Genomic DNA, 23,436 nt, shown 5'->3' with positions numbered 1-23,436 from the left:
TGGCAAGTTTGGGAACGCCCATGGTGATGGAGATGCCCCAGCACCCCGTGGCTTCCGCACAACCGCAGCACCGTGCTCCCCTTCGCTATTCCGAGCATTTCCTGGGTTTTATTGTCTCTCCTTTCCCACCTTCCTCGCAGGAAACCCTCGCTTCCAGCGCCACCGGACGCTCCGTGCCCGCTGCGCCGTGGGCAGAGGCGCGTTTGGCACCCGGCAGTGCTGGCACCCAGCATTCCCGCTCCCAGCCCTTGGTTTCCAGCGGGATACAGTGCTGGGATGGTGCCCCGAGACCCCCAGCTCAGCCCAGGGTGGGGGTCCCACCTGTGCCGCCGGCGTCGATGCCGTCCCCAGCATCTGGGCGTGCCAGGACCCTGCCGCCCCGGTTCCCCATCCGGCCGCGGCGCTGCCAGGGCTCGTTCCCACGTCCTCGCCATCCGGCTCGGAAGGCCGGAGCGGGGCCCCTGGCAGACGCCCAGCGGGCACCATGCCGCGTCCCTGGGCTGCGGGCGCCGAGGGGCAGAGACCCTGCGGCTCCATCCTCGTTCCGTCCCCATTCCCACCCTCCTCATCCCATCCCTGTCCCCGTGCATCCTCACTCCCTTCCCAGCCCCATCCTAGCCCCTTCCCATCCCTTTCCCCATTCCCACCATCCTCATCCCCTTCCCATCCCTGTCCCCACTGCATCCCCATCCCATCCCAGTCTCATCCCATTCCCATCCCATCCCCATTCCCTATCCCATCTCCATCCCCTTCCCATCCAGTCTCATCCCATTCCCTATTATCCCATCCCTATCTCATTCCCATCTCATCCCCATCCCCTTCCCATCCCCGTCTCATCCCATTCCCATTCCCTATTATCCCATCCCCATCTCGTTCCCATCTCATCCCCATTCCTTTCCCATCCCTTTCGCACTCCCATCCCCATCCCAATCTCAATCCCATCCCCTTCCCCATCCCCATCTCCATCCCATTCCCATCTCCGGCTCGGTGCCATGGCTCTGGGTGCTGTTCCCCCTCCCCGGCGCTGCCGCCCCGCTCTCGCTCCCGGCCGGACCCCTCGCCCCGCGGAGCCGGCAGCGACGAATTCCAAAGGGCACCCGGGAAGATTAATCGTGGGGCCGGCAGCCGGTAACCAGATCGCCCGCCGGGAGCAGGAATGCGGGGCTGCCGCGCTGACCCGGCCGTGACTGCCACGGGACGGCCCCGACACCCAGGGGTCAGCGGGGACCACGGCGGGGCCGCCACGGAGCACGCGGACCACCAGGGACCCCACAGACCAACGCAGAACACCACAGGCTGCTGTGGGCCACTGTAGATGACAATGGAGCATCACAGACTATAGTGGACCAGTCCAGACCACCACGGACCACTGCAAGCCACTGTAGACCCCAAAGAATCACCACAGACCACCATGGACCACTGCAGCCCACCGTGGACCACCACAGACCATAGTGGACCACCATAGACCATAGCGGACCAGTCCAGACCATCACGGACCCCCACAGACCACCACAGACCTTCATGGAGCACACGGGACCACCACAGACCTCTAGGGTCCACCACGGCCACCACCGACTGAGGCATCAGCCCCAGCTCTCCATCCTGTCCCCGTGCCATCACCAGGGTCCCTGTTCCCGGATGGGGTCCCCCCTCCCCACATCGGGGAGCACCGTCCTGGTGACCCCAACCCCTTGGCAATGGGGACGCCGGGCAATGCTGGGGGCTGTGTCGGAGCCTCCGTGGCATGCAGGACCCCCAGCCCCCGTCGCAGGTCACAGTGGAGGTGGTGGGGTCCCCTCGCTATCCCATGCCCCCGGGGTCCCGCGGGGACCATCGCAGCCAGGCAGGAGGATGCGGGGCAGACGGGGGCCGGGAACAGAGGAAGGATGGAGCTTCCTCCGCGACGGCTCCTCTTCCTCCCGCCTGGCTCTGCCACGCGGCACGGCAGGGCACGGCGTGATCATGGAATCACCAGGGTGGAAAAGACCCACCAGATCATGGAGTCCAACCATTCCCATCAATCACTAACCCATGTCCCTCAGCACCTCGTCCACCCGTCCCTTAAACCCCTCCAGGGAAGGGGACTCAACCCCCTCCCTGGGCAGCCTCGGACAGGGACCAATCACCCTTTCCTGGAAATATTTTTTCCTAATGTCCATCCTGACCCTCCCCTGGTGGAGCTTGAGGCCATTCCCTCTCGTCCTGTCCCCTGTCCCTTGGGAGAAGAGCCCAGCTCCCTCCTCTCCACAACCTCCTCTCAGGGAGTTGCAGAGAGCAATGAGGTCTCCCCTCAGCCTCCTCTTCTCCAGGATAAACCCCCCCAGCTCTCTCAGCCGCTCCTCTTCTTCTCCAGCCCCCTCCCCAGCTTCGTTGCTCTTCTCTGGACTCGCTCCAGAGCCTCAACATCCTTCTTGTGGGGAGGGCCCAGAACTGACCCCAGGATTCGAGGAGCGGTCTCCCCAGGGCCGAGGCCAGAGGGAGAAGAACCTCCCTGGCCCTGCTGGCCACGCCGGGTCTGATCCAAGCCAAGATGCCCTTGGCCTTCTTGGCCCCCTGGGCCCCTGCTGGCTCCTGGTCAGTCACTATCAACCCACACGGCCAGCGGTCACTTTGCCAGCCCAGCAGCGTCCCCCCAGCTCACGCGGCTGTGTCGGTGCCTCGGAGGGTGGATCACGTTGGCACAGGCGCTGATGGTGCCGCACACGTATGCACACACACACGCAGCCCCCATCGCACCCGTACGGGACCCCCGGCCACGCTCCCCCTGTGCCGGCCCTCGGCGAGGTGGCCCTGGCCGCCGCGGTCCCCCCGGTGCCGCTGCCACGTTTCGTTGCGCTCTCATTTTTAATTAACCCCGGGGCGTCGCGGCGCGGCTGCCTCGCCGGGGTTAATGGTGGCGGCGACCCACGGCGACCCATGCGTGGCGGTGACCGACGGGGCCCCCCCCGGCACCCCCAGCACCCCCACCCCACTGCAGCTGGCAAGGAGCCCCCAGCCCCACACGCTGCGTCCCCACAGCCCAGCCAGACCCACAGCTCAACGCGGCAGCACGGTGGCTGCAGGCACTGGGAGGACTGGGGGGCACTGGGAAGGCACTGGGAGGGCTGTGGGGGTTACTAGGAGGGCTGTGGGGCATGGGGAAGGTACTGGGGGGCTCTGGAAGAGCTGTGGAGTACTGGGAGGGCACTGGGAAGGCTGTGGGGCACTGGGAAGACGCTGGGAGGGCTGTGGGGCACTGGGAAGGCACTGGGAAGGGCACGGGGAGGGCAGTGGTGCACTGGGGGGGCACTGGGAGGGCCACGTCCCCCCTTGCCCCCCTCCCAGGTGCTCCTGTCAGCGCGGCTTTAATCTGGCGCTCGTTCATCTGGGCCCGGCTGTCAGCGCCCAGACGAGCCGCGTCCCACCCGCAGCCCCCGCGCTCGCCCCTAATTGAATCCGCATGGCCGCGCGAATCCGCGTGGCCGCACCGGCCGCAGCCCTGGGACGGCTGCGTCGCCGCAACAGCTGCACCAGCTGCATTGCCACGCCAGCCACCTCACGGCACCGGCTGCATCACCACGTTGGCTGCATCGCTGCAGCAGCGGCATCACCGCGCCGGCTGCATCACCACGTTGCCACAGCGGACGCAGCGCCGCACCGGCTGCAAGGCCACGGTCCCGTGCGGCTGCACCACCACGTCCAGCACCGTCCCGTGTGCCACAACCCCAGTGCGTGGCTCGGTCACAGCCCCCCTGGTCCCCCCCGACTGCCAGTGGTTATAGAATCATAGAATCACCAGGTTGGAGAGGACCCACCAGATGGATCATCGAGTCCAACCATTCCCATCAATCACTAACCCATGTCCCTCAGCACCTCGTCCACCCGGCCCTTAAACCCCTCCAGGGAAGGGGACTCAACCCCCTCCCTGGGCAGCCTCGGACAGGGACCAATCACCCTTTCCAGGAAATATTTTCTCCTGCTGTCCATCCTGACCCTCCCCTGGTGGAGCTTGAGGCCATTCCCTCTCGTCCTGTCCCCTGTCCCTTGGGAGAAGAGCCCAGCTCCCTCCTCTCCACAACCTCCTCTCAGGGAGTTGCAGAGAGCAATGAGGTCTCCCCTCAGCCTCCTCTTCTCCAGGCTGAACCCCCCCATCTCTCTTGGGGGGGGTCACTGCGTGCCAGGGTCAGGGGGCGCGGGCAGGCGAGGGCCCAGCGGGGCGCAGCGGCATTTGCTGCGGAGGCTTTGAAATGCAGCCCCCCCACCTCTTTGAGCCATTTGGCTGGAGTTTGGCTCGGGCCCATCTGGGGTCCCCGCCGCGAGGAGGGGGCCGGGGGCGGCAGATGGAGCCAGCGGCACCACCAGAGCGCGGATTCCCACGGCAGCCCCTCCGTGACGCCTCGTCCCAGCCGGAGCGCGGGGTCTGGCACGCGTGATTCCACGGGAACGCAGCCCTGCACACGCGTGCAGCAGCGTGAGCCCCTCCGTGCATGCGGAGTAACCCACCTGCACACACCTGCACACACCTGCAGACCCCAATCCCTACATGCACATGGCACAGGGCGCCCGCTGGAGCGATGCTTGTGCACAAAGACACGCACCACACACACACGTGTGCACACACCTGCCTCCCATCCTCGCCACTTCCCCTCTCATCCCCCACCCTCTCGCTGGCACGCTCGGTGCGTGTTAATTAATTGCTCGTTTTCCAGCACTCCCGGGGGATCCCCGGGCGCCCCCGCTCCTGGCGCAGACGCCCCCCGCCTCGTCCCGTCAGCCGCCGCGCGCGGGGTCAGGCTTTATTGCCAATAATTGGCGGGGTCCCCCCGCTCCCCGCGTGTCGCCGCGCCCCACGGTTTTAATTTCAACACCGCGCTCTTCCCCTTATTAAAGGAAAATTCATTTGCAAGCAATTTCCATGTGCGAGCGACACGGCAGCTCCGGCTGCGACGCGGGGCCCCGGGCGCCCCTAATCGAGTTACCGCCAGGCACTGCGGCGCGGAGACGCGTTATTGGAATGGATCCGATAAATAATGGATCAGGGGTAGCGCGGGGCGCAGGCGTGATTGCGGGGTGAGCAGTGCCTGCTGCTCCACGGCACGGGACCCCGGCACCCGGCATCACCGGTGCGGCACAGGGCACCCCAGTATGGCCCAGGGCAACCCCACGGGGCACCCCGGTATGGACCAGGGCACCCCAGTATGGCCCAGGGCATCCCCATGGCACACAGGGCACCCCAGTATGGCCCAGGGCAACCCTATGAGGCACCCCAGTATGGCCCAGGGCAACCCCAGTATGGCCCAGAGCATCCCCACGGCACACAGGGCACCCCAGTATAGCACAAGGCAACCCCATGGGGCACCCCAGTATGGCACAGGGCAACCCCATGGGGCACCTCAGTATGGCCCAGGGCACCCGTGCAGCATACAGGGTACCCCAATATGGCCCAGGGCACCCCAGTATGGCCCAGGGCAACCCCATGAGGCACCCCAGTATGGCTCAGGGCACCCCAGTATGGCCCAGGGCATCCCCACGGCACACAGGGCACCCCAGTATGGCCCAGGGCAACCCCATGGGGCACCCCAATATGGCACAGGGCACCCCAATATGGCACAGGGCAACCCCATGGGCACCCCAGAATGGCCCAGGGCACCCCAGTATGGCTCAGAGCATCCCCACAGCACACAGGGCACCCCAGTATGGCCCAGGGCACCCCAGTATGGCCAGTCTGCTCCCAGGACTGGGTGGCCCAGGGTGCCTCGACGCAGATGCCCATGAGCCAGGGCACTGGGAGCTGCCAGAGTCGGAGCCACGGGTGCCCCAGGATGGGACGGGACAGGCACCGGCACGGAGCAGGCACACGCTCCTCTCCACACCCCATGCACACGCACCCTGGTGCACACACACCCAGACACACGCAGCCACAGCTGCACCCGTGCACACACACTCACACGTGTGCACACACGCGTGGGCGCACACCGAGCCGAGCAGAGCCCTACGTGCGCACAAACACCCTCACATGAGCACACACACCCTCACATGTGCGTGCAAACCCTTGTGCACACCCTCGAGCACGTGTGTACGCACACCCCATGCACGCGTGGACATGCACACGGACAGCTGCTGGAAGGTCTCTGTTCGGCAGCCCCGGTGGGACGGGGGGCATTGGGGTGCCGAGGGCCCCGCCTGGTGACTCCACAGCCCTGGGACCCCAGCCCCGCGTTGTGGGGCATGAGGAGGGGGCTGGCAGGGCCATGCGGGGTGCACGACACGGTCCAAGCAGCCGCCCTGCGTGGGCGCCCCAAGGGTTCCTGCACGGCCCCACTGGGGCGGGGGGCATGGGGAGAGGGGGCGCAGGCTGCGGAGCATCCCCGGGGTGCTGGGATTCACCCCACGGGAGAGGGGGATGTGGGAGAAGGGGGTGGTGATGGGGAGGTGGGGAGGTAGGGAAATGGGGAGGTGGGATGGGGCAGGGAGACGGGGATGTGGGGCAGGGGATGTGGGGAGGAGTGATAGGGTAGGGGAGATGGGACAAGGGGGTGATGGGGAGATGGGGCAGGGGGTGATGATGGGGAGATGAGGCAGAGGGAAATGGGGAGATGGGGCAGAAAGAGAGGGGGAGGTGAAGCAGAAAGATGAGGAGATGGGGGAGAAGGGGATGGGGGAGAAGGGGATGGGGGAGAAGGGGATGGGGGAGAAGGGGACATGGAGATATGGGGCATGATGGGCACCATTCCCTGGCGAACAGCATCATCCCTCCAGACATGCAGCTGACATATCCCGAGCGGGTTTGATCCCAAATCCCACCACCACCACCACCCGTAGGGATGGGCTCCGGCTGCCGGCAGCCATCAAGGTTGGGTTTCTCCAATTTCCAGCCGGCCGGGGATCGCGTTCTGCTTGGCTCAGCGAGATTGGAAGCCCCTTCCCAACACCCCTGCCGGCAGCGCCCCAGCTCCCTGCACCTGCTGCCCCCAATTCCCACATGGAGCGATGCTGTGACCCCTGTGACCTCCGCTGCGGGCCCAGAGCATCCCAGTACCAAATCCACACGGATACTGGTTGGGATCGGGGTTGGGGGATGCCGAATCGCCCCGACGGGGCGATTCGGCATCCCCCAACCCCGATCCCAACAGAGGTCACCTGCGTGTGTTCCCAGGGTTTTTATGAGCGCTGGGAATCCCAGAATTATTTGTACTGGGAGGGCAAAAAATAAGGGGGGAGGAAATTTATGACCGGGCCGTGCTCTGAAACCCAAAACCCACCCGAAAGCGGCTTTAATCAGCGCCAGGCGCGCGGCCCCCGCGCTTTTATGGGAGAGAGGGGAGGTTGTGAGTTGGTTGGGATGGGGAAAAGGGAGGGGACAGGATGGGATTGGGGGGGTGAAGCCTGATGGGGATGGAAGGGAGAGGGGAAAAAGGCAATGGGATGGAAGGAGGGGGGGGTGAAAGCTAGTGGGAAGGAAGGGCAGGGAGTAAAAAGTCTAATGGGGATGGAAAGGGGGGGTTAAAAACACTGATGGAGGTGAAATGGGGAGCAGTAAAATGCTCGATGGGGATGGAAGGGGTTAAAAATCCCAATGAGGATGGAAAGGGGGGGTAAAAACTCCCATGGGGGTGGAAAGGGGGGGGTAAAAACCCCAGTAGGGATGAAAAGGGGGGGTAAAAACTCCTATGGGGTGGAAATGGGGGTAGTAAATTGTGCAGTGGGGGTGGAAGGGGTTAAAAATCCCAATGAGGATGGAAAGGGGGGAGTAAAAACTCCTATAGGGATGGAAAGGGGGGGTAAAAACTCCAATACGGATGGAAAGGGGGGGCTAAAAGCTCCTATAGGGATGGAAAGGGGGGTAGTAAATTGCCCGGTGGGGATGGAAGGGGTTAAAAATCCCAATGAGGATGGAAAGTGGGGGGTAAAAACTGTGATGAGGATGGAAGGGGGGGGTAAAAACTGTGATGAGGATGAAAAGGGGGGGCTAAATTCTCCTATAGGGATGGAAATGGGGGTAGTAAATGGCCCGGTGGGGATGGAAGGGGTTAAAAATCCCAATGAGGATGGAAGGGGGGGGTAAAAACTCCTATAGGGATGGAAAGGGGGGGGTTAAAACCCCGCTGGGGATAGAAACGGGGGGGTTAAAAACTGTGATGAGGATGGAAAGGGATAAAAGCCCCACGGGGGATGGTGAGCGGGGTGGTAAAAACACTGATGGGGATGGGGGGGGGGGGATTAAAGCCCCGGGGGGGCCGGGGGGGTGGGGGGGTGGGGCGCGGCGCTGTCTCCCGTTCGCTGCCGGGGCCCCCCCGGCCCCCCCGTGGCTCCTCCCCCCCCCCCCGCCCGGTTCTGCCGCCCCGGGGCCCTTAAGGAGGCGGCGGCGGGGGGGGAGCGGGCGGCGCTGCCCCGGCCGCACCGAGCGGGACACCGGGAGCACCGGGAACGGAGCCGGGGAGGGGGGGGGCACCGGGAACCGACCGGAGAGCGGGGTGGGGCCACCGGGAAAGGAGCAGAACCGGGTGTAGGGGGGACCGGGAAAGGAGCGGAGAGGGGGCGAGGAGGGGGGCACCGGGAACCCATCGGAGAGGAGCCGGGGGGGGCACCGGGAAAGGAGCGGGGACCCCGGGAAAGGGACGGGGACCCCGGGAAAGGAGCCGAGAGGCGGTGGGGACACCGGGAAAGGAGCCGAGAGGAGGAGGGAGGCACCGGGAAAGGAGCGGGGACCCCGGGAAAGGAGCGGAGCCGGTTGTAGGGGGCACCGGGAAAGGACCGGGGACACCGGGAAGGGAGCGGAGAGGCAGCGGGGGGCACCGGGAGAGGAAAGAAGAGGAGGGGGGGGCACCGGGAAAGGAGCGGGGACCTCGGGAAAGGAGCGGAGAAGGAAGGGGACCCCGGGAAAGGAGCGGGGAGGCGGCGGGGGGCACCGGGAAAGGAGAGAAGAGGAGGAGGGAGGCACCGGGAGAGGAGCGGAGAAGGAAGGGGACCCCGGGAAAGGAGCCGAGAGGCGGCGGGGACCCCGGGAAAGGACCGGGGGCATCGGAAAGGGAGCGGAGAGGCGGCGGGGGGCACCGGGAAAGGAGCGGGGACCCCGGGAAAGAAGCCGAGAAGGAAGGGGACCCCGGGAAAGGAGCGGAGCCGGTTGTGGGGGGCACCGGGAAAGGACCGGAGGCATCGGGAAGGGAGCGGAGAGGCGTCGGGGGGCACCGGGAGAGGAGAGAAGAGGAGGAGGGGGGCATCGGGAAAGGAGCGGGGGTCCCAGGTACCGGAGCGGGGCCGGTCGGTGATCTCTGGGGGTGGGGGGGTCCCCGGGCCGTTGCGGGATGCGGGGGGCGCGGGTCCGGGCATGAGCTCGGTGCGGGAGCCGGCGGGGCCCCCCCCGCCCCCGGCGCCCCCGGGGCTGTCGGCGAAGCCGCTGACGCCGTTCGGGATCGAGGACATCCTGGGGCCCCCCCGGAGGGCGCCCCCCCGGCCCCGGGCCGCCTCCCCGCTCCGAGCGCTCCAGGAGCTGGCGAGCAAGACCTTCCGCGGGCTGGAGGGGGCACCGGGACCCGGTATGGACCGGGGGTGGGGGGGGAACCGGGACCCGGTATGGGACCCGGGGTGGGGGGGGGGGGAACCGGGACCCGGTAGGGATGGGACCCCGGGGGGTGGGGGAGGGGGCACCGGGACCCGGTATGGGACCCCGGGAGAGCGAGAGAGCCCCGGGTGAGGCGGCACCGGATCGGTCCCACCGGGCAGCGAGAACCGGTACCGGCCCCGGTTCCCTGGCACAAACCCGGTACCGGCCCCCAGCGCTTGTTCTCGGGGTGGGGGGGGAGCCCGTTTACCGGCCCCGATGCCCCCGTTACGGACCGGCTGCTGACCGGCCCCAGCACGACAGACACACAGACGGATGGACAAACGGACGGACCGACCGGCAGACCGAGCGGCCACACGGCCCCCGCCGCCCGAGGCAAAAAAATCCCCGTGGGACGGACAGACGGACGCTGTTAACGGAAAAATCCTTCCCCCGGCGGACAGACGGACGCGGACAGAGCGGAGCCGCCGGGGGAACAAAAGCCGCTGCCCGGACGGACACACGGACGGAGCGGGAGGAACGAAAAACGGAGCAGCGGTGCCGGGACGGACAGACGGACGAGGCCGGGCGCAGCGCGGCTCTCGCCGTTAACGAAAAAAACCCTTTCCCGGACGGACAAACGGACACGGAGAACACGGCGCTCCGGTAATTGGAGAAAACGAAATCCTCACAGGGACGGACAGACGGACCGACCTCCCGTTAGGAAGCAATAATCAGCCTCGTTACCGCGACGGACGGACAGACAGACCGACCGAGCGGCGCTGCTGTGATGAACGAGAAACAAAAGCCCTTACCGGGACGGACGGACGGACAGACAGCGCCGAGCCGAGCTCCGCCATCAACGAAACTAGATCCCCGGTAACGGATAAACCGCCTCTACCGGCAATTAACGAATCCGCTCGTCGGTGATTAACGAATCGCCGTTTGCGCTAATTGGCGAGTCGCCGTTAACGGTGATTAACGAATCGCGCCGGCTGGCCGGACGGACAGACGGACGGACGGACAGACGGACAGGACCGGGGCAACGTGACCGAGCTGCGGTACCGGTGCAGCGGCGACAACCCCCGCACCGGGACCGGGGTGGGGACACCGGGACCCGCACCCGCACCATTCGGTGCGGGTGCGGGTCCCGGTGCCCCCCCCCGGTCCCGGTGCGGGGGTTGATGCTGGAGCCTCGTTGTGCGGATACCGGTGCCGGTGCCGGTTTTAACGGAGTGTGTGTCCCCCACCCCAGCAGGTCGGTCCCCCCGAGCCCCCCGGTACCGGTTGGGGTGCTAGTCAGAGTGATACCGGTGCCGGTTCTAACGGTGTCTCCCCCTCCGAGCCCCCCGGTGCCGGTCGGGGTGCCTGTTCTGGCTCGGGTGCCGGTGCTAACGGGGTCCCTCCCGGTCCCTGTGCCGGTTTAGGTGCCAGTCTGGGTGATGCCGGTACCGGTTGAGATGCTAGTCAGGGTGATGCCGGTACCGGTGCCGGTCGGGGTGCCTGTTCTGGCTGGGGTGCCGGTGCTAACGGGGTCCCCCCCGGTGCCGGTGCCGGTTGGGGTGCCAGTCTGGGTGATGCCGGTACCGGTGCCGGTTGAGGTGCCAGTCAGGGTGATACGGGTACCGGTTGGGGTGCCGGTCAGGGTGATGCTGGTGCCGGTACCGGTTGGGGTGCCAGTCAGGGCGGTGCCGGTACCGGTTGAGGTGCCAGTCTGGGTGATGCTGGTGCCGGTTGGGGTGCCAGTCAGGGTGATACCGGTACCGGTTGAGGTGCCAGTCTGGATGATGCCGGTACCGGTACCGGTTGAGGTGCCAGTCAGGGTGATGCCGGTGCCGGTCGGGGTGCCTGTTCTGGCTCGGGTGCCGGTGCTAACGGGGACCCTCCCGGTGCTGGTGCCGGTTGAGGTGCCACTCTGGATGATACCGGTACCGGTTGGGGTGCCAGTCAGGGTGATACCGGTGCTGGTTGGGGTGCCGGTCAGGGTGATGCTGGTGCCGGTACCGGTTGGGGTGCCAGTCGGGGCGATGCCGGTGCCGGTACCGGTTGAGGTGCCAGTCAGAGTGATGCTGGTGCCGGTACCGGTTGAGGTGCCAGTCTGGATGATACCGGTACCGGTTGGGGTGCCAGTCAGGGTGATACCGGTGCTGGTTGGGGTGCCAGTCAGGGTGATGCCGGTCCCGGTGCCGGTTCTAACGGTGTGTCCCCCCTCCCCCCCCCCCCACCGCAGGCCGCTCCCCCCCGGCCCCCCCGGCCCCGTCGCGGCGGAGGCGCCGGTCCCGCACGGCGTTCTCGGCGGCGCAGCTGCAGGCGCTGGAGCAGCGGTTCGGGCGCAGCCGGTACCTCGGTCCCGCCGACCGGGACGCGCTGGCGGCGCGGCTGGCGCTGAGCTCGGCCCAGGTGCTCACCTGGTTCCAGAACCGCCGCGCCAAGCTCAAGCGGGACCTGGACGAGCTCCGAGCCGACGTGGCCACCCTGCGGGGGCTGCCCCCGGCCGCCCTCGGAGCCCTCGGAGCCCTCGGTCCCGGGACACCGGACCCGCCGCCGCCGCCCGCGCCCCGAGCCGCCAGCACCGACCCCGAGGAGATCGACGTCGGGGACTGAGCGACCGGGGGCACCGGGGGCACCGGGAACCCCGCCCGGACCCACACCGAGAGGAGGAGGAGGAGGAGAAGGAGACCGGGAGCACCGGGAACCCCAGCCAGAACGACACCGACACCGAGATCGACGTCGGGGACTGAGCGACCGGGGACACCGGGAACCCCGCCCGGACCCACACCGAGAGGAGGAGGACAAGGAGACCGGGGGGTCCCGGAGCTCTGCCGCCCGCCAGCTCCCCGGGGCTAACGGGAGCACCGAGAATCCTTCCCGGGATCGGTGACACCGAGGAGGAGAGCGACGTCGGGGACTGAGGCAATGGGGGCAACGGGAGCACCGGGAACCTCGCCTGGACCGGCACCGAGAGGAGAAGGAGACCAGGAGCACCGGGAACCCCTCCCAGAACGACACCGAGATCGACGTCGGGGACTGAGCGACCGGCAGCACCGGGAACCTCTCCCGGACCCACACCGAGAGGAGAAGGACAAGGAGACCGGGGGGTCCCGGGGCTCTGCCGCCTGCCAGCTCCCCGGGGCTAACGGGAGCACCGGGAATCCTTCCCGAGACCGGTGACACCGAGGAGGAGAGCGACGTCGGGGACTGGGGAGCCCCGGGAGCTACCGGGACCACCGGGAGCGGCCCCGCGGAGCTCGAGGAGGAGGAGGAGATGGACTGAGAGGACCCGTGGGGGGTCCCGGGAGCACCGGGAACCGGCCCCAACACCGGAGACCTCGAGGAGGAGAAGATCGACCTCGGGGACCGAGGGACTGGGGGTCCCGGGGAGCCACCCCCGCTGCCCTCCAACAGCTCGTCCGGCTCCCGGGACCACCGGGACCCCCCCCCGGGATCACCGGGACCCGAGGAGGGGAGTGACATGGGGACTGGGGGGGGGGGTTACGGGGACACCGGGGGGTCCCGGGCCCGAGCAGCCCCCGCCCCCCCTCCCGGGAAGGTGCAATTCTTCGCTTTTTTTGGGTGTTTTTGTCCGTCTTTCACCTTATTTTGGTGTTTCTGAGGGTCGGGGCCCGGGTCTCCGCGCTGGGAATAAAGGCGAGAGAGAACGCAGGAGCGGAGGGGCTGGGGGGGGACGGACAGACAGACACACAGACAGACAGACGGGAAGGGTGGGGTGGCCGGGGGGCCGGCAAAGGGGAGGGACGGACAGACAGACGGATGGGGGAGGGATCCGCTAAGGTGGCGACAGGGAAGACAGACAGACAGGACTGGGGGCAGATGGGGGAACAGGGTGGGGGGACAGACAGACGGACCCATCCCTGCCACCCCCCCAGCTCCACTCCCGTGTCCCCAGTGTGTCCCCCACCCAGGGCCCCCGAGGCATTAATTACAGCCTGGGATTAATTACACACACACACACCCCCTCCCTGGGAACCCAGCGCTGCCTGCGCTGCAGGCAGGGACCTGGAGGGACAGACACACAGACAGACAGGCACAGAGACACATGGACACACGGATGGACACAGACAGGTGGGCACTGATGGGCACACAGACGGTCACACAGACAGACAGATGGACACACACACAGAAATACAGACACACAGATGGACGGGTGCGCAGATGGACACACGGACAGGCAGATCAGCGCACAGACATGGACACAGAGACTGATGGGCACATGGATGGACATACGGACTGAGGGGCACACACACACATGAACAGAAACACGGACAGACGGACACACAGACGCAGACTGACAGGCACACAGACGGACACACAGACGCAGACTGATGGGCACACAGACGGACACACAGACTGATGGACAGATGGACACACAGATGCAGACTGACGGGCACACAGACGGACACACAGACACAGACTGACGGGCACACACACAGACACACAGACGCAGACTGATGGACAGACAGGTGGACACACAGATGCAGACTGACGGGCACACAGACGGACACACAGACACAGACTGATAGGCACACAGACAGACACACAGACACAGACTATGGGCACACAGACAGACACACAGACGCAGACTGACGGGCACACAGACAGACACAGACAGACTGACGGACACACAGATGCAGACTGATGGACAGACGGAGACACAGACTGATGGGCACACAGACGGACACACAGACGGACGCACAGACGCACACGTTGGCCCCAGGGATGGATGGACAGACCTGGGGACGCACAGACACACACAGACTCACGGCCGGGTGGTGCTGATCATCTTTATTCCCCTCGACCCCGTACAAACCACGAGGGCACCGCGCCCCGTGCCGGGATCAGCACCGCGCCGGCTCTGGGATTGGTGCTGTGCCAATCCCCCTCTCCCACCGGCGGGTTCAGTTCAGCACCGGCTGTGCCGTAGCGGCTCCGGTGCCGCGTCCCGGGTCCCGGGTGGGCGCGGGGGTGGCGTGGGACGGATGCTTGAGCTGCAGCGCCAGCCGGCAGCCCCCCAGCTCCGCCGCCTGCCGAGCAGAACCGTGTGGGCACCGCGCCGGGGGAGGCAGCTGCCCCACGGCACGGTGCCACTGCAGCCCCACGGCACGGTGCCACCGCAGCCCCCGGCGCTGCCCGTACCTGCATGGCTGCGTAAGCCGCCTCGGCCGCCTTCTTCTTGGAGAAGTTGATGAAGGCGCAGTGGCGCCCCGGCAGCGTCCGGAGGGAGCGGATCTCCCCGAACCTGGGGGCGCGGCGTGAGACCCCCCGCCCCACAAAGACCCCAGTCCCACAGAGACCCTCGCAGCGCTCGCTCCGTAGGGCTGGAATGCCAGGGAATGGGACTGGGGGGCACCAGGATCGCTATGTGGGGCGGGATGGGCACTGGGATCGGGATGTGGGGCAAAACGAGCACTGGGATCGGGATGTGGGGCAGGACGGGCGCTGGGATCGGGATGTGGGGCAGGATGGGCGCTGGGATGGTGATGTGGGGCGGGATGGGCACTGGGATCGGGATGTGGGGCACAGACAGGCACTGGATTGGTGCTGTGGGGCAAAACGAGCACTGGGATCGGGATGTGGGGCAGGACGGGCGCCGGGATCGGGATGTGGGGCAGGGAACACGGTCTCGGCACAGCCACTCACCGTCCGAAGGCTCGGCGCAGCACCTTCTCTCCGACGCCGCCGGTGAGGTTCCCCACCCAGAGCGGGAAGCAGTCCCTGCGGAACCATGTGCCACCGTCACCACCCGAGGCCTCCCGGTGTCACCGGGACCCCCAGCTCCCACCCTCCCGCATCACCGGCCGCAGCCGTACCTGGCGGGGTGGCTTGGTGGCAGCGCCTGGGGGCCACTCGCCCGGCTCCGGGGGCTCCCGGGGGTCTCGCAGCCGCTGATGTCCGTGTGCCGGCGGCTCCCGGTCACCCTGTTCCCTGTGAGGCACGGTTGGGCTCAGCCGGCACCACGGTGCCCCCCGCGTCCCCCCCGGGCCCCACCAACGATCCCTTACCCCGGGGCGGCTCCGCAGCCTCCGGCAGGGATGGGGTCACCGGGACCCCCCCAGCGCCGCGCCGGTCACCGGGGCTGCTCTGCTGCGGGGACAGCGTGAGGGGAGCCGGGACGGGGCAGCCAGAGCGGAGACTGGGGGGGCTGGGGGCCAGCGGAGAGGGACGGGAGAGGGACTGGGAGGTGGGATGGGGATGGAATAAGGGGGTCAGGGTGAGATGTCGGGGCTGGGATGGGATGGGAATGCAGGGATGGGGATGACGGGACCGGGATGCAATAGAAGAGGATGAAGAGCTGGAGTGGGGCCAGGGGGCCAGGATGGGGATCGGGGGGCTGAGATGGGGATAAGGGGATCAGGATGCAATGGGGATCAGAATAAGGGGGTCAGGATGGGGATAAGGGGAGAGGATGGGGATCAGGATGGCGTGCTGGGATGAGAATCAGGGGCTGGGATGGGGAGGGGGCACAGGGACGGGATAAGGAAGCCAGGATGGGATGGGGATAAGGATGGGGATCAGGAGGATGGGACAGGGATAAGAGGGTCAGGATAGGATGAGAATAAGATCAGATGGGATGGAAATAAGAATGGGGTGCTGGGATGGGGATAAGGGGATCACGATGGGGTGTTGGGATGGGGATTAGGATGGGGTACAGGGATGGGGATAAGGGGATCAGGATGGGATGGGGATCAGGATGGGGTGCTGGGGTGGAAATAAGGGATTCAGGATGGGATGGGGATAACGACGGGGCATTGAGATGGGGATAAGGGGATCAGGATAGGATAGAGATCAGGACGGGGATCAGTGATGGGGATAAGGGAATCAGGATGGGACAGGGATCGCGATGGGGTGTTGGGTTGGGGATAAGGGAGTCAGGATGGGATGGGGATCAGGATGGGGTGCGAAAATAAGGAAGTCACGATGGGATGAGAGTCTGGGATGGGATACCATGATGGGGATTCTGGGGTTCAGGATGGGATAGAATGAAATGCCGGGATGGGAATGAGGCGCCACGATGGGCGCGGGGTTCTGGGATGGGAAGCAGGGAAAAAGGACAGGGGGGACGGGCTGGGACTCACCCAGAGCAGAGGCTGGGACTGGATGGGATGGGGATCAGGGGCCAGGATGGGTACAGGGTGTGGGGAGGGGATGGGGCACCAGGATGGGGAGAGGGGGTGAGGGTGGCAGAGGGGACCGGGATGGGGATAAGGGGACCGGGATGAGATGCTGGATGAGCAGGGGTACAGGCATGGGGATAAAGGTACTGGGATGGGGATAGAGGGGTCAGGATGAGGTGCAGGAACCAGGTGCCAGGATCGGGGACTGGAATAGGGATACAGGGGGCCGGGATGGAAATGGGGTGCAGGGCTGTGGTAGCAGCTGCGCTCACCCGGAGCAGGGCCTGGCACTGCTCCAGCTGGGCACGCGCCTCCGCACCGGAGCCGTCCACGCGCAGCACCTCCTCGAACGCCCGGGCGGCCTCGGCGTAGCGCTGCGGCACACGGCTGAGCCACGACGGCCCCGCGGCACCACCCCCAGAGCCCCCCCGAACCGCTCCCGCCCCGTACCTGCAGCCCCCGCAGCGCCTTGCCCTTGCGGAAGAGCCCCTTGGCCCAGCCGGGCCGCAGCGCCAGCGCGGCCAGCGCATCGCTCAGCGCCTCCTCGAAGCAGCCCAGCCTCTCGTAGCAGTAGGAGCGGTTTCCCAGGAGCCTGCGGAGTGCGCGATCACGGCTGCTGCGCCTGGGACCCCACAGGTCCCCGCGACACCGAGCGGCGGCCGCGGCGCTCACCGGTGCTCCCAGGGGTTCAGCCGTACGGCCTCGGAGAAGGCCTGAACCGCCACGGCGAAGCGGCCCTCCTGCGCGGCGGCGTTCCCGTGGCCTGCGGAGAGAGCCAAGTCTGAATCCCACCCCTCACAGCCAGGATTGGAGCTGAGCCCCCCGCCCGCTGCCGTCCCCTCCGGCACAGCCAGGATTGGAGCTGAGCCCCCCGCCCGCTGCCGTCCCCTCTGGCACAGCCAGGATTGGAGCTGAGCCCCCCGCCCGCTGCCGATCCCTCCGGCACAGCCAGGATTGAAGCTGAGCCCCCCGCCCACTGCCGATCCCTCCGGCACAGCCAGGATTGGAGCTGAGCCCCCTGCCTGCCGCCGATCCCTCCGGCACAGCCAGGATTGGAGCCGAGACCCCTGCCTGCGGCGCTCACCTGCCAAGTCCAGGCTCCGCTCCACCGCGTCAACATCGTGGGTCCCAGGATCAGGATCGGGCACCTGCGGGGAGGGCAGGGGGGTCAGGGGGTCCCGTGGGGGCTCGACCACCCCCCCCCCCCCCAAACCCCGGGGCTCCTGCTCACCGTTCCAGGCCCTCGCCTGCCCGGCTCCGTGTCCCCGGTCCCCGCTGGCTGCTCCTTCCCCAGCACCGGCGGCCGCAGCCGCACCTTCTGCCGCGCTTTGCAGACGAAGGAGCAGCTCAAATCCAGCTCCTCCTGGGAGACGGAGGGAAACAGGGTGGGAGAGGTGGGAATTGCCCCCACCAGCCCCTCCGTGGGGCAGATCCCCCTCCCCGGCCCTCACCTCCGTCTCCTCTGCCCGGGGCTCCCGGTCTCCCCCCTCGTCTCCCGAGGAGCCGGTGCTGTCCTGGAGCCCCGGCGAGGGGCTGGGGTCCGGCTGGCGCTCCCGCTCCTCGTCACAGCTGCTCCGAGGGTCCCCGGCGCCCACGGTGCCCTGGAAGGCCAGAGCCGGGGTGGCGCGGTTCTGCCTCCCCACGGCCCTCCCGCCGCCCCGGATCGCGGCGCAGTCCTCACCGACTCGGCCCTCTGCTGGGTTTTCTGCTCTTGTTCCAGTTTCTCTCGCTTCTTCCGGTCTTTCTGCTTCTGGAAAGGGCAAAGCCGAGCCCTGAGCGCAGCCCCAGAGCGAGCCCGGCTCATCCCGAGCCGCGTGTCCCGCCAGGAAGAGAGGGTGAAGGAACGAGGGAAACAGAAAGGTGTCCCCACCTTCTTCTTCAGCTTCTTCTTCTCCGCTTTCCTCTTCACCCGCTCCTCCTCCGCCAGCAGCTCCTGCGCGTTCCGCTCCACCTCCTGCGGGAGCCACACCGTGAGCGCCCGGAACCACAGCACCACAGCAAGGACAGCGGGGAGCACGGGAGGCAGCCGGGAGCCCCGCGGAACAGACAGGGAAACAGGATCCAAAATGGGATGGGGAGTTGGGTGGGATGGGGTAGAGAGGGGACAGGATTGTGGGACAGGGAACAGGAGGGGAGGGAAGCAAGGAGAGCAACGGGAGCAGAATGGGATGGGGAGAGAAGCAAGAAGAGGGGTGAGAGCAGAATAGGATGGGGAACAAAGCGAGGAGAGAGACGGGAGCAGAACAGGATGGAGAGAGAAATGAGGAGAGGGATGAGAACAGAACGGGATGGGGAGGAAAGCACGAGGAGAGTGAAACAGGACAGGGAGAAGGATGGGAGCGAAGTGAGGAGAGGGACGGGAGCAGAACAGGACAGGTTGTGGGATGAGAGAGGGGATGGGATGGGAAGCGGGACAGTGAGCGGGAGGGGACAGGGAGCGGGACAGCCGGCCGGTGCCAAGCGAACAGGACAGGGAACGGGAGCAGGACAGGGAGTGCGTGGGGCCAGGGAGCGGAACCTGAGTGGGATGGGGAGCAGAGCTGGGAGCAGGAGGGGACAGCCAGGAGCAGGAGGGGAGTGACGTGAGGAGAGGGACACGAGCGGAATGGAGGGGACAGCAGGACAGGAGGAACATGAGATGGGATGGGGAGTAGGACGGGGAGCAGGATGGGAGCGAAGCGAGGAGGGGGCCGGGAGCAGGACAAGATGGGGAACAGGGTGGGATAAGGAGCAGGATGGAACCGGGAGCGGGACGGGAAGGGGAGCAGAGCGGGATAAGGAGCAGGATGGAACCGGGAGCGGGAAGGGGAGCAGAGCGGGATAAGGAGCAGGATGGAACCGGGAGCGGGAAGGGGAGCAGAGCGGGATAAGGAGCAGGATGGAACCGGGAGCGGGACGGGAAGGGGAGCAGGGCAGGTATGTCCCTGACCTCGGGGGAGCGCGGGGCGCTGCGGGGCGTGGGGAGCCGGCGCAGCTTCTCCTGCAGCGCAGCCGCGGGCGGCTCTGGGCACGACGAGGCTCCGGGGGTGTCACAGCAGAAGCCGCTGAGGATCTCGAGGTCCCCGCGCCCCCACGGGAGGCCGAGCCACTCCTCTTCCTCCTCATCTTCATCCTCCTCGTACTCGTCGCAGTCTTTGTGCTCCTCATCCTCGCCGGGACCCTCCGGCCGGTTCAGGCGGATCCAGAGCCTGGGGCCTGGAGAACCGGGGCCGTCAGCCCGGGGAGAGCCCCCAGACCCCCGGTACAGCCCCCCCCCCGTCCCAGGACGCCGGTAGAGCTCCCCAGTCGACCTCCCCACCCTCCCGGTAGAGCCCCCACCCCCCCCACTGCCCCGGGACCTCCGTAGAGCCCCCCGCCCCCCGGCAGAGCCCCCTCCGGCCGCCCCGCACTCACCGAGGCCGACGCCGCCCCAGGCGGCAGCGCGGAGCACCGGTGCCGGTATGTGGATCGGGGCTCCGGGCCCGGGGTGGGGAGCGGCGCCGCCTCCCGCGGGGCTCCCGGTGCCGGCCGGTGCCTCCGGCTCCTCGGCGGCGGGCGGGCAGTGCCGGGGGCAGAAGGGCGCTGCGGGGAGCGGAGCGGGGGCTCAGCCGCCGAGAACGGACACGGTCCCCCGGTCCTTCCCGGCCTCTCCACCCCCCATACCGCCGCTCCAGCCGCCGGTGCCGAGCGAGCAGCCCCAGGGACACGGGGAGGCCGCGCCCGCCGGGCCCCGCGACACCGAGGCCCCGCGCATCCGCACCGGCCGCCACGGCCACGGGGGCGACCGGAAGTGCCGCGGGAGGCGGACCGGAAGTGGGGCGGCACCGGGACCGGAAGTGTGGCAGTACATTAACGGAAGTGTGGCAACTACAGGGACCGGAAGTGTGGCTGTACATTGACGGAAGTGTGGCAGCACACGAACCGGAAGTGTGGCAGTGCATGGACCGGAAGTGTGGCAACGACAGGGACCGGAAGTGTGGCCCAGTGGACGGGGCCCCCGCCGCGCTGGCCGCGGGAGGGACGACGCAGCGAGCGGCCCCGGCGGCCCCGCGCCCCGCCTTGGGGCCTCCCCGCCCCCCGGAGGCCTCCCCGCCTCGGCCCGGGGCCTCCCCGCTCCCCTCCCCCACGGCATGGAGCAGCGCGGAGGGCGGTGGCGCGGGCCCAGGGTGAGCGGCCCGTTCCCATGGCAACGGGGGCGGGGCCAGAGCGAACCCGGAGCGACCTGGGGGGGAGGCCCCATAGAGACCCCACAGAGCCTGCAGAGGGTCCGCAGTGCCCCATAGAGACCCCATAGAACCCGCAGAGGGTCCGCAGCGCCCCATAGAGACCCCAAAGAACCTGCAGGGGCTCCCCAGCGCCCCATAGAGACCCCATAGAGCCTGTAGGGGGTCCGCAGCGCCCCATAGAGACCCCATAGAACCTGCAGGGGGTCCCCAGCGCCCCATAGAGACCCCATAGAGCCTGTAGGGGGTCCGCAGCGCCCCATAGAGACCCCATAGCAACCTACAGAGACCCAGAACGACCTATAGAGCCCCATAGTGCCCCCATAGAGCCTGCAGAAAACACACAGCGCCCCACAGGGACCCCATAGACTACTATAGCGGCCCCATAGAGCCTGCAGGGGGCCCGCAGCGCCCCATAGTGACCCCACAGAGCCCCCTAGGGACACAGGGAGCCACCGCAGCGCCCCCAGAGGGGCCCCGAGAGCCGAGGGCGCCCACTGCCATCCACAGAGCCCCCTGACCCCCAGAGGGATGCACAGAGCGACCCATAGCCACCCCCAGCGCCCCACCGAGCCCCACAGCTCCCTGTCATCACGTCACAGGCAGACGAAGGTGATGGCGCAGGGCTGAACGGCCTCATCCTGCTCCTGCTCAGCGCCCGCAGCGAGACGGCCGAGGCGGGTGAGTCCTGCCCCACACAGACCGTCCCTGCCCCATAGGGTTGGTCCCTGCCCCGCACCGGGGGGGTCCCTGCCCCACATGGACAATCCCCGCCCCATGGCAAGCGTCCCCTGCCCCACAGGGAGGTGAGGGCCCCCAGCCCCACGGCTCAGCCCCACGGCGCGGTCCCTGCCCCACACTGAAGCGAAGGCCCCAGCCCCAGGGCTCAGCCCCACGGTGCGGTCCCTGTCCCGCAGGCGGCAGCGGCGCAGGCCGCAGCCTGGCACGGTCGCTGCAGAAGGCGGAGGCCGCTCTGCGCAGCTGCGTCCGGCCCGGCCTGCGGCGCCTGCTGCCCCCGCGGCCCCAGCAGCGCGACGGCGGCGACCCCGACGGCGACGAGGAGGACGAGGACGCGGCCGAAGGCGCCGGCCTCGTGCCTGCGCTGGAGCAGAGCTTCCCGGGGCTGCAGCGCGCGCTCTGCATCCGCGAGGACCCACGCACCGAGACCTTCCACGGGCACGTGCGGCTGCAGCCCGACGCCGACGCCTTCTTGTACCACGCGGTGCACCCGCTCGTGGCGCGCCACGGGGCCACCCTGCACGCGCTGCTGCAGCACCGGCACCTCCTGCGCCTCGCCCGCGCCTACAGCCGCCGGCTGCACGCCTCCTCCGCCTTCCTGCGCCGGCTCCTGGTGCCGCGGGCGCCGCCGTCGCTGCAGGGGCTGTGCCGGGAGCTGCGGGCGCACGCCGGGCACTGGGCCGCGCTGCGGCGGCGCCTGCGCGGGGACCCGTGGCTGCGGCCGCTGCTGCTGCGCCGGCACGAGGCGGTGACGGGGATGCGGCGGGAGCTGCTGCTGCTGGCGCTGCACGCCACACGGCTCGCCGAGCGCCACGTCGAGGAGCGGCTGCGGGCGCTGGCACGGATCACCTCCGCCGTTCCCCCGGCTCCGGCGCTTCTCGCTGACCTGTGCCAGGGGCTGGAGCTCTACAACAAGGCCGTGGCCGAGCTGGCCCTGGAGCTGCGCGATGCCGGCATCGCCGACGGCCGTGGTGACGCCGGCTGCCGCCCCTTCCCCGTGTGCCGCGTGCTGGCGGTGCTGGCGGCCGAGCGCGGCCGGGTGGTGGCCGAGCGGCTCTGGCCCCTCCTGCAGCCGCAGGACACCGGCGCCGGCACCAAGCATGAGTGCTGGGACGACATCGCGGTGCCTTGGCGGCTGGAGAGCGGCGCCGCCGAAGGTTCCGGGACTGCCAGGCACGAAGAGGCAGCGGGCATCACCGTGGCGCTGCAGGCGCTGTGCCGGGAGGACGAGGAGCTGCTGGGCCTCCTCCAGCGGGCGCTGGCGGGCACCGCGGATGGGCTCTGGCACCACGGCGCATGCCGGCACACGCCGGAGACTGCGGCAGTGGAGACCTGGGATGTGCCGGGTGCTGGCTGCCACGCACAGGCCACGCTGCTCGCCCGCTACCGCCCGAGCCTCTGGGCCGCGGCCGGCACCGTGCTGGAGCAGCGCCTGGCGCCGCCGCACGCCGGGGCCGCCAGCAGTGCCGCACGAGGGCTGGCACGCGCCCTCGCCCACGGTGAGCACGGCGAGCGGGGTTTTGGGTGGCGGCGTGGGGCTGCAGCTTTGCCGCGGGGCTCTGAGTGACCCCCACCTCCCCGCAGCCCCCCGTGCCCCCGGAGTGCCACGAGGAGCTGCGGCGGCTCTGCCAGCGCCTGCTGTGCTGCGACGCCCTGCGCGCCTGGGAGAGAGGTGGGGCGCCGTGGGTCAGTTATGGGGTGCTATGGGTCACTGTAGGTTGGTTAAGTAGCACTATGGGTTGCCGTGGGTTGGTTATGGGGCACTGTGGATTGGTTATGGGGCACTGTGGGTCAGTTATGGGGTGCTATGGGTTGCTGTGAGTTGGCTATGGGGCACTATGGG

At 67.9% G+C, this 23,436-nt stretch overlaps 3 protein-coding genes across 5 annotated transcripts; 2 read left to right on the top strand and 1 right to left on the bottom strand.

Moving 5' to 3' along the window:
• The first annotated feature begins 9,307 nt into the window (after positions 1 to 9,307).
• LBX2 (ladybird homeobox 2) lies at positions 9,308 to 12,124 on the top strand. Its single transcript, XM_069856591.1, has 2 exons — positions 9,308 to 9,515; positions 11,751 to 12,124. Exons 1-2 carry the CDS (start codon positions 9,308 to 9,310, stop codon positions 12,122 to 12,124), a joined length of 582 nt encoding a protein of 193 aa, XP_069712692.1.
• Positions 12,125 to 14,306: 2,182 nt separating this feature from the next.
• Positions 14,307 to 20,485, bottom strand: TTC31 (tetratricopeptide repeat domain 31). 3 transcript variants are annotated; one of them, XM_069856719.1, is made up of 16 exons: positions 20,296 to 20,485; positions 20,047 to 20,214; positions 19,583 to 19,848; positions 18,524 to 18,607; positions 18,335 to 18,403; positions 18,105 to 18,254; positions 17,885 to 18,016; positions 17,738 to 17,801; positions 17,326 to 17,416; positions 17,104 to 17,245; positions 16,926 to 17,027; positions 15,541 to 15,712; positions 15,349 to 15,463; positions 15,179 to 15,253; positions 14,675 to 14,777; positions 14,307 to 14,562 (listed from the first exon to the last, which is right to left on the bottom strand). In XM_069856719.1, exons 1-16 carry the CDS (start codon positions 20,480 to 20,482, stop codon positions 14,437 to 14,439), a joined length of 2,046 nt encoding a protein of 681 aa, XP_069712820.1. In that variant the 5' UTR covers positions 20,483 to 20,485; the 3' UTR covers positions 14,307 to 14,436. The 3 variants fall into 3 exon arrangements, with proteins under 3 accessions (XP_069712820.1, XP_069712821.1, XP_069712822.1); XM_069856720.1 differs by having other exon boundaries at positions 15,541 to 15,622; XM_069856721.1 differs by having other exon boundaries at positions 15,541 to 15,619.
• A 156-nt stretch (positions 20,486 to 20,641) lies between these two features.
• CCDC142 (coiled-coil domain containing 142) lies at positions 20,642 to 23,264 on the top strand. The gene is made up of 3 exons (XM_069856729.1): positions 20,642 to 20,798; positions 21,458 to 21,540; positions 21,780 to 23,264. The coding sequence occupies exons 1-3, from the start codon at positions 20,763 to 20,765 to the stop codon at positions 23,158 to 23,160; spliced, it is 1,500 nt and encodes a 499-aa protein (XP_069712830.1). The 5' UTR covers positions 20,642 to 20,762; the 3' UTR covers positions 23,161 to 23,264.
• The last annotated feature ends 172 nt before the right edge of the window (positions 23,265 to 23,436 follow it).

This window comes from Phaenicophaeus curvirostris, chromosome 4 (genome assembly GCF_032191515.1).
Source record: "Phaenicophaeus curvirostris isolate KB17595 chromosome 4, BPBGC_Pcur_1.0, whole genome shotgun sequence".
Lineage (NCBI taxonomy): Eukaryota > Metazoa > Chordata > Aves > Cuculiformes > Cuculidae > Phaenicophaeus > Phaenicophaeus curvirostris.
The sequence above is the reverse complement of the archived record's forward strand: the minus strand, read 5'-3'. Positions and strand labels throughout refer to the sequence as shown.

Bases quoted from the DNA above. Each gene is read 5' to 3' on its own strand.
- LBX2 (XM_069856591.1), top strand. From the start codon at position 9,308: ATGAGCTCGGTGCGGGAGCCGGCGGGGCCCCCCCCGCCCCCGGCGCCC. The intron at 9,516-11,750 runs GTATGGACCGGG...CCCCCACCGCAG, and splicing joins GGAGGGGGCACCGGGACCCG to GCCGCTCCCCCCCGGCCCCC.
- TTC31 (XM_069856719.1), bottom strand. From the start codon at position 20,482: ATGTACTGCCACACTTCCGGTCCCGGTGCCGCCCCACTTCCGGTCCGC. The intron at 17,246-17,325 runs GTGAGCGCCGCG...CGCACTCCGCAG, and splicing joins CTGAACCCCTGGGAGCACCG to GCTCCTGGGAAACCGCTCCT. The intron at 14,563-14,674 runs GTACGGGCAGCG...TCTGCTCGGCAG, and splicing joins CGGCTTACGCAGCCATGCAG to GCGGCGGAGCTGGGGGGCTG.
- CCDC142 (XM_069856729.1), top strand. From the start codon at position 20,763: ATGGAGCAGCGCGGAGGGCGGTGGCGCGGGCCCAGG. The intron at 20,799-21,457 runs GTGAGCGGCCCG...ATCACGTCACAG, and splicing joins GGCGGTGGCGCGGGCCCAGG to GCAGACGAAGGTGATGGCGC. The intron at 21,541-21,779 runs GTCCTGCCCCAC...CGCAGGCGGCAG, and splicing joins GAGACGGCCGAGGCGGGTGA to CGGCGCAGGCCGCAGCCTGG.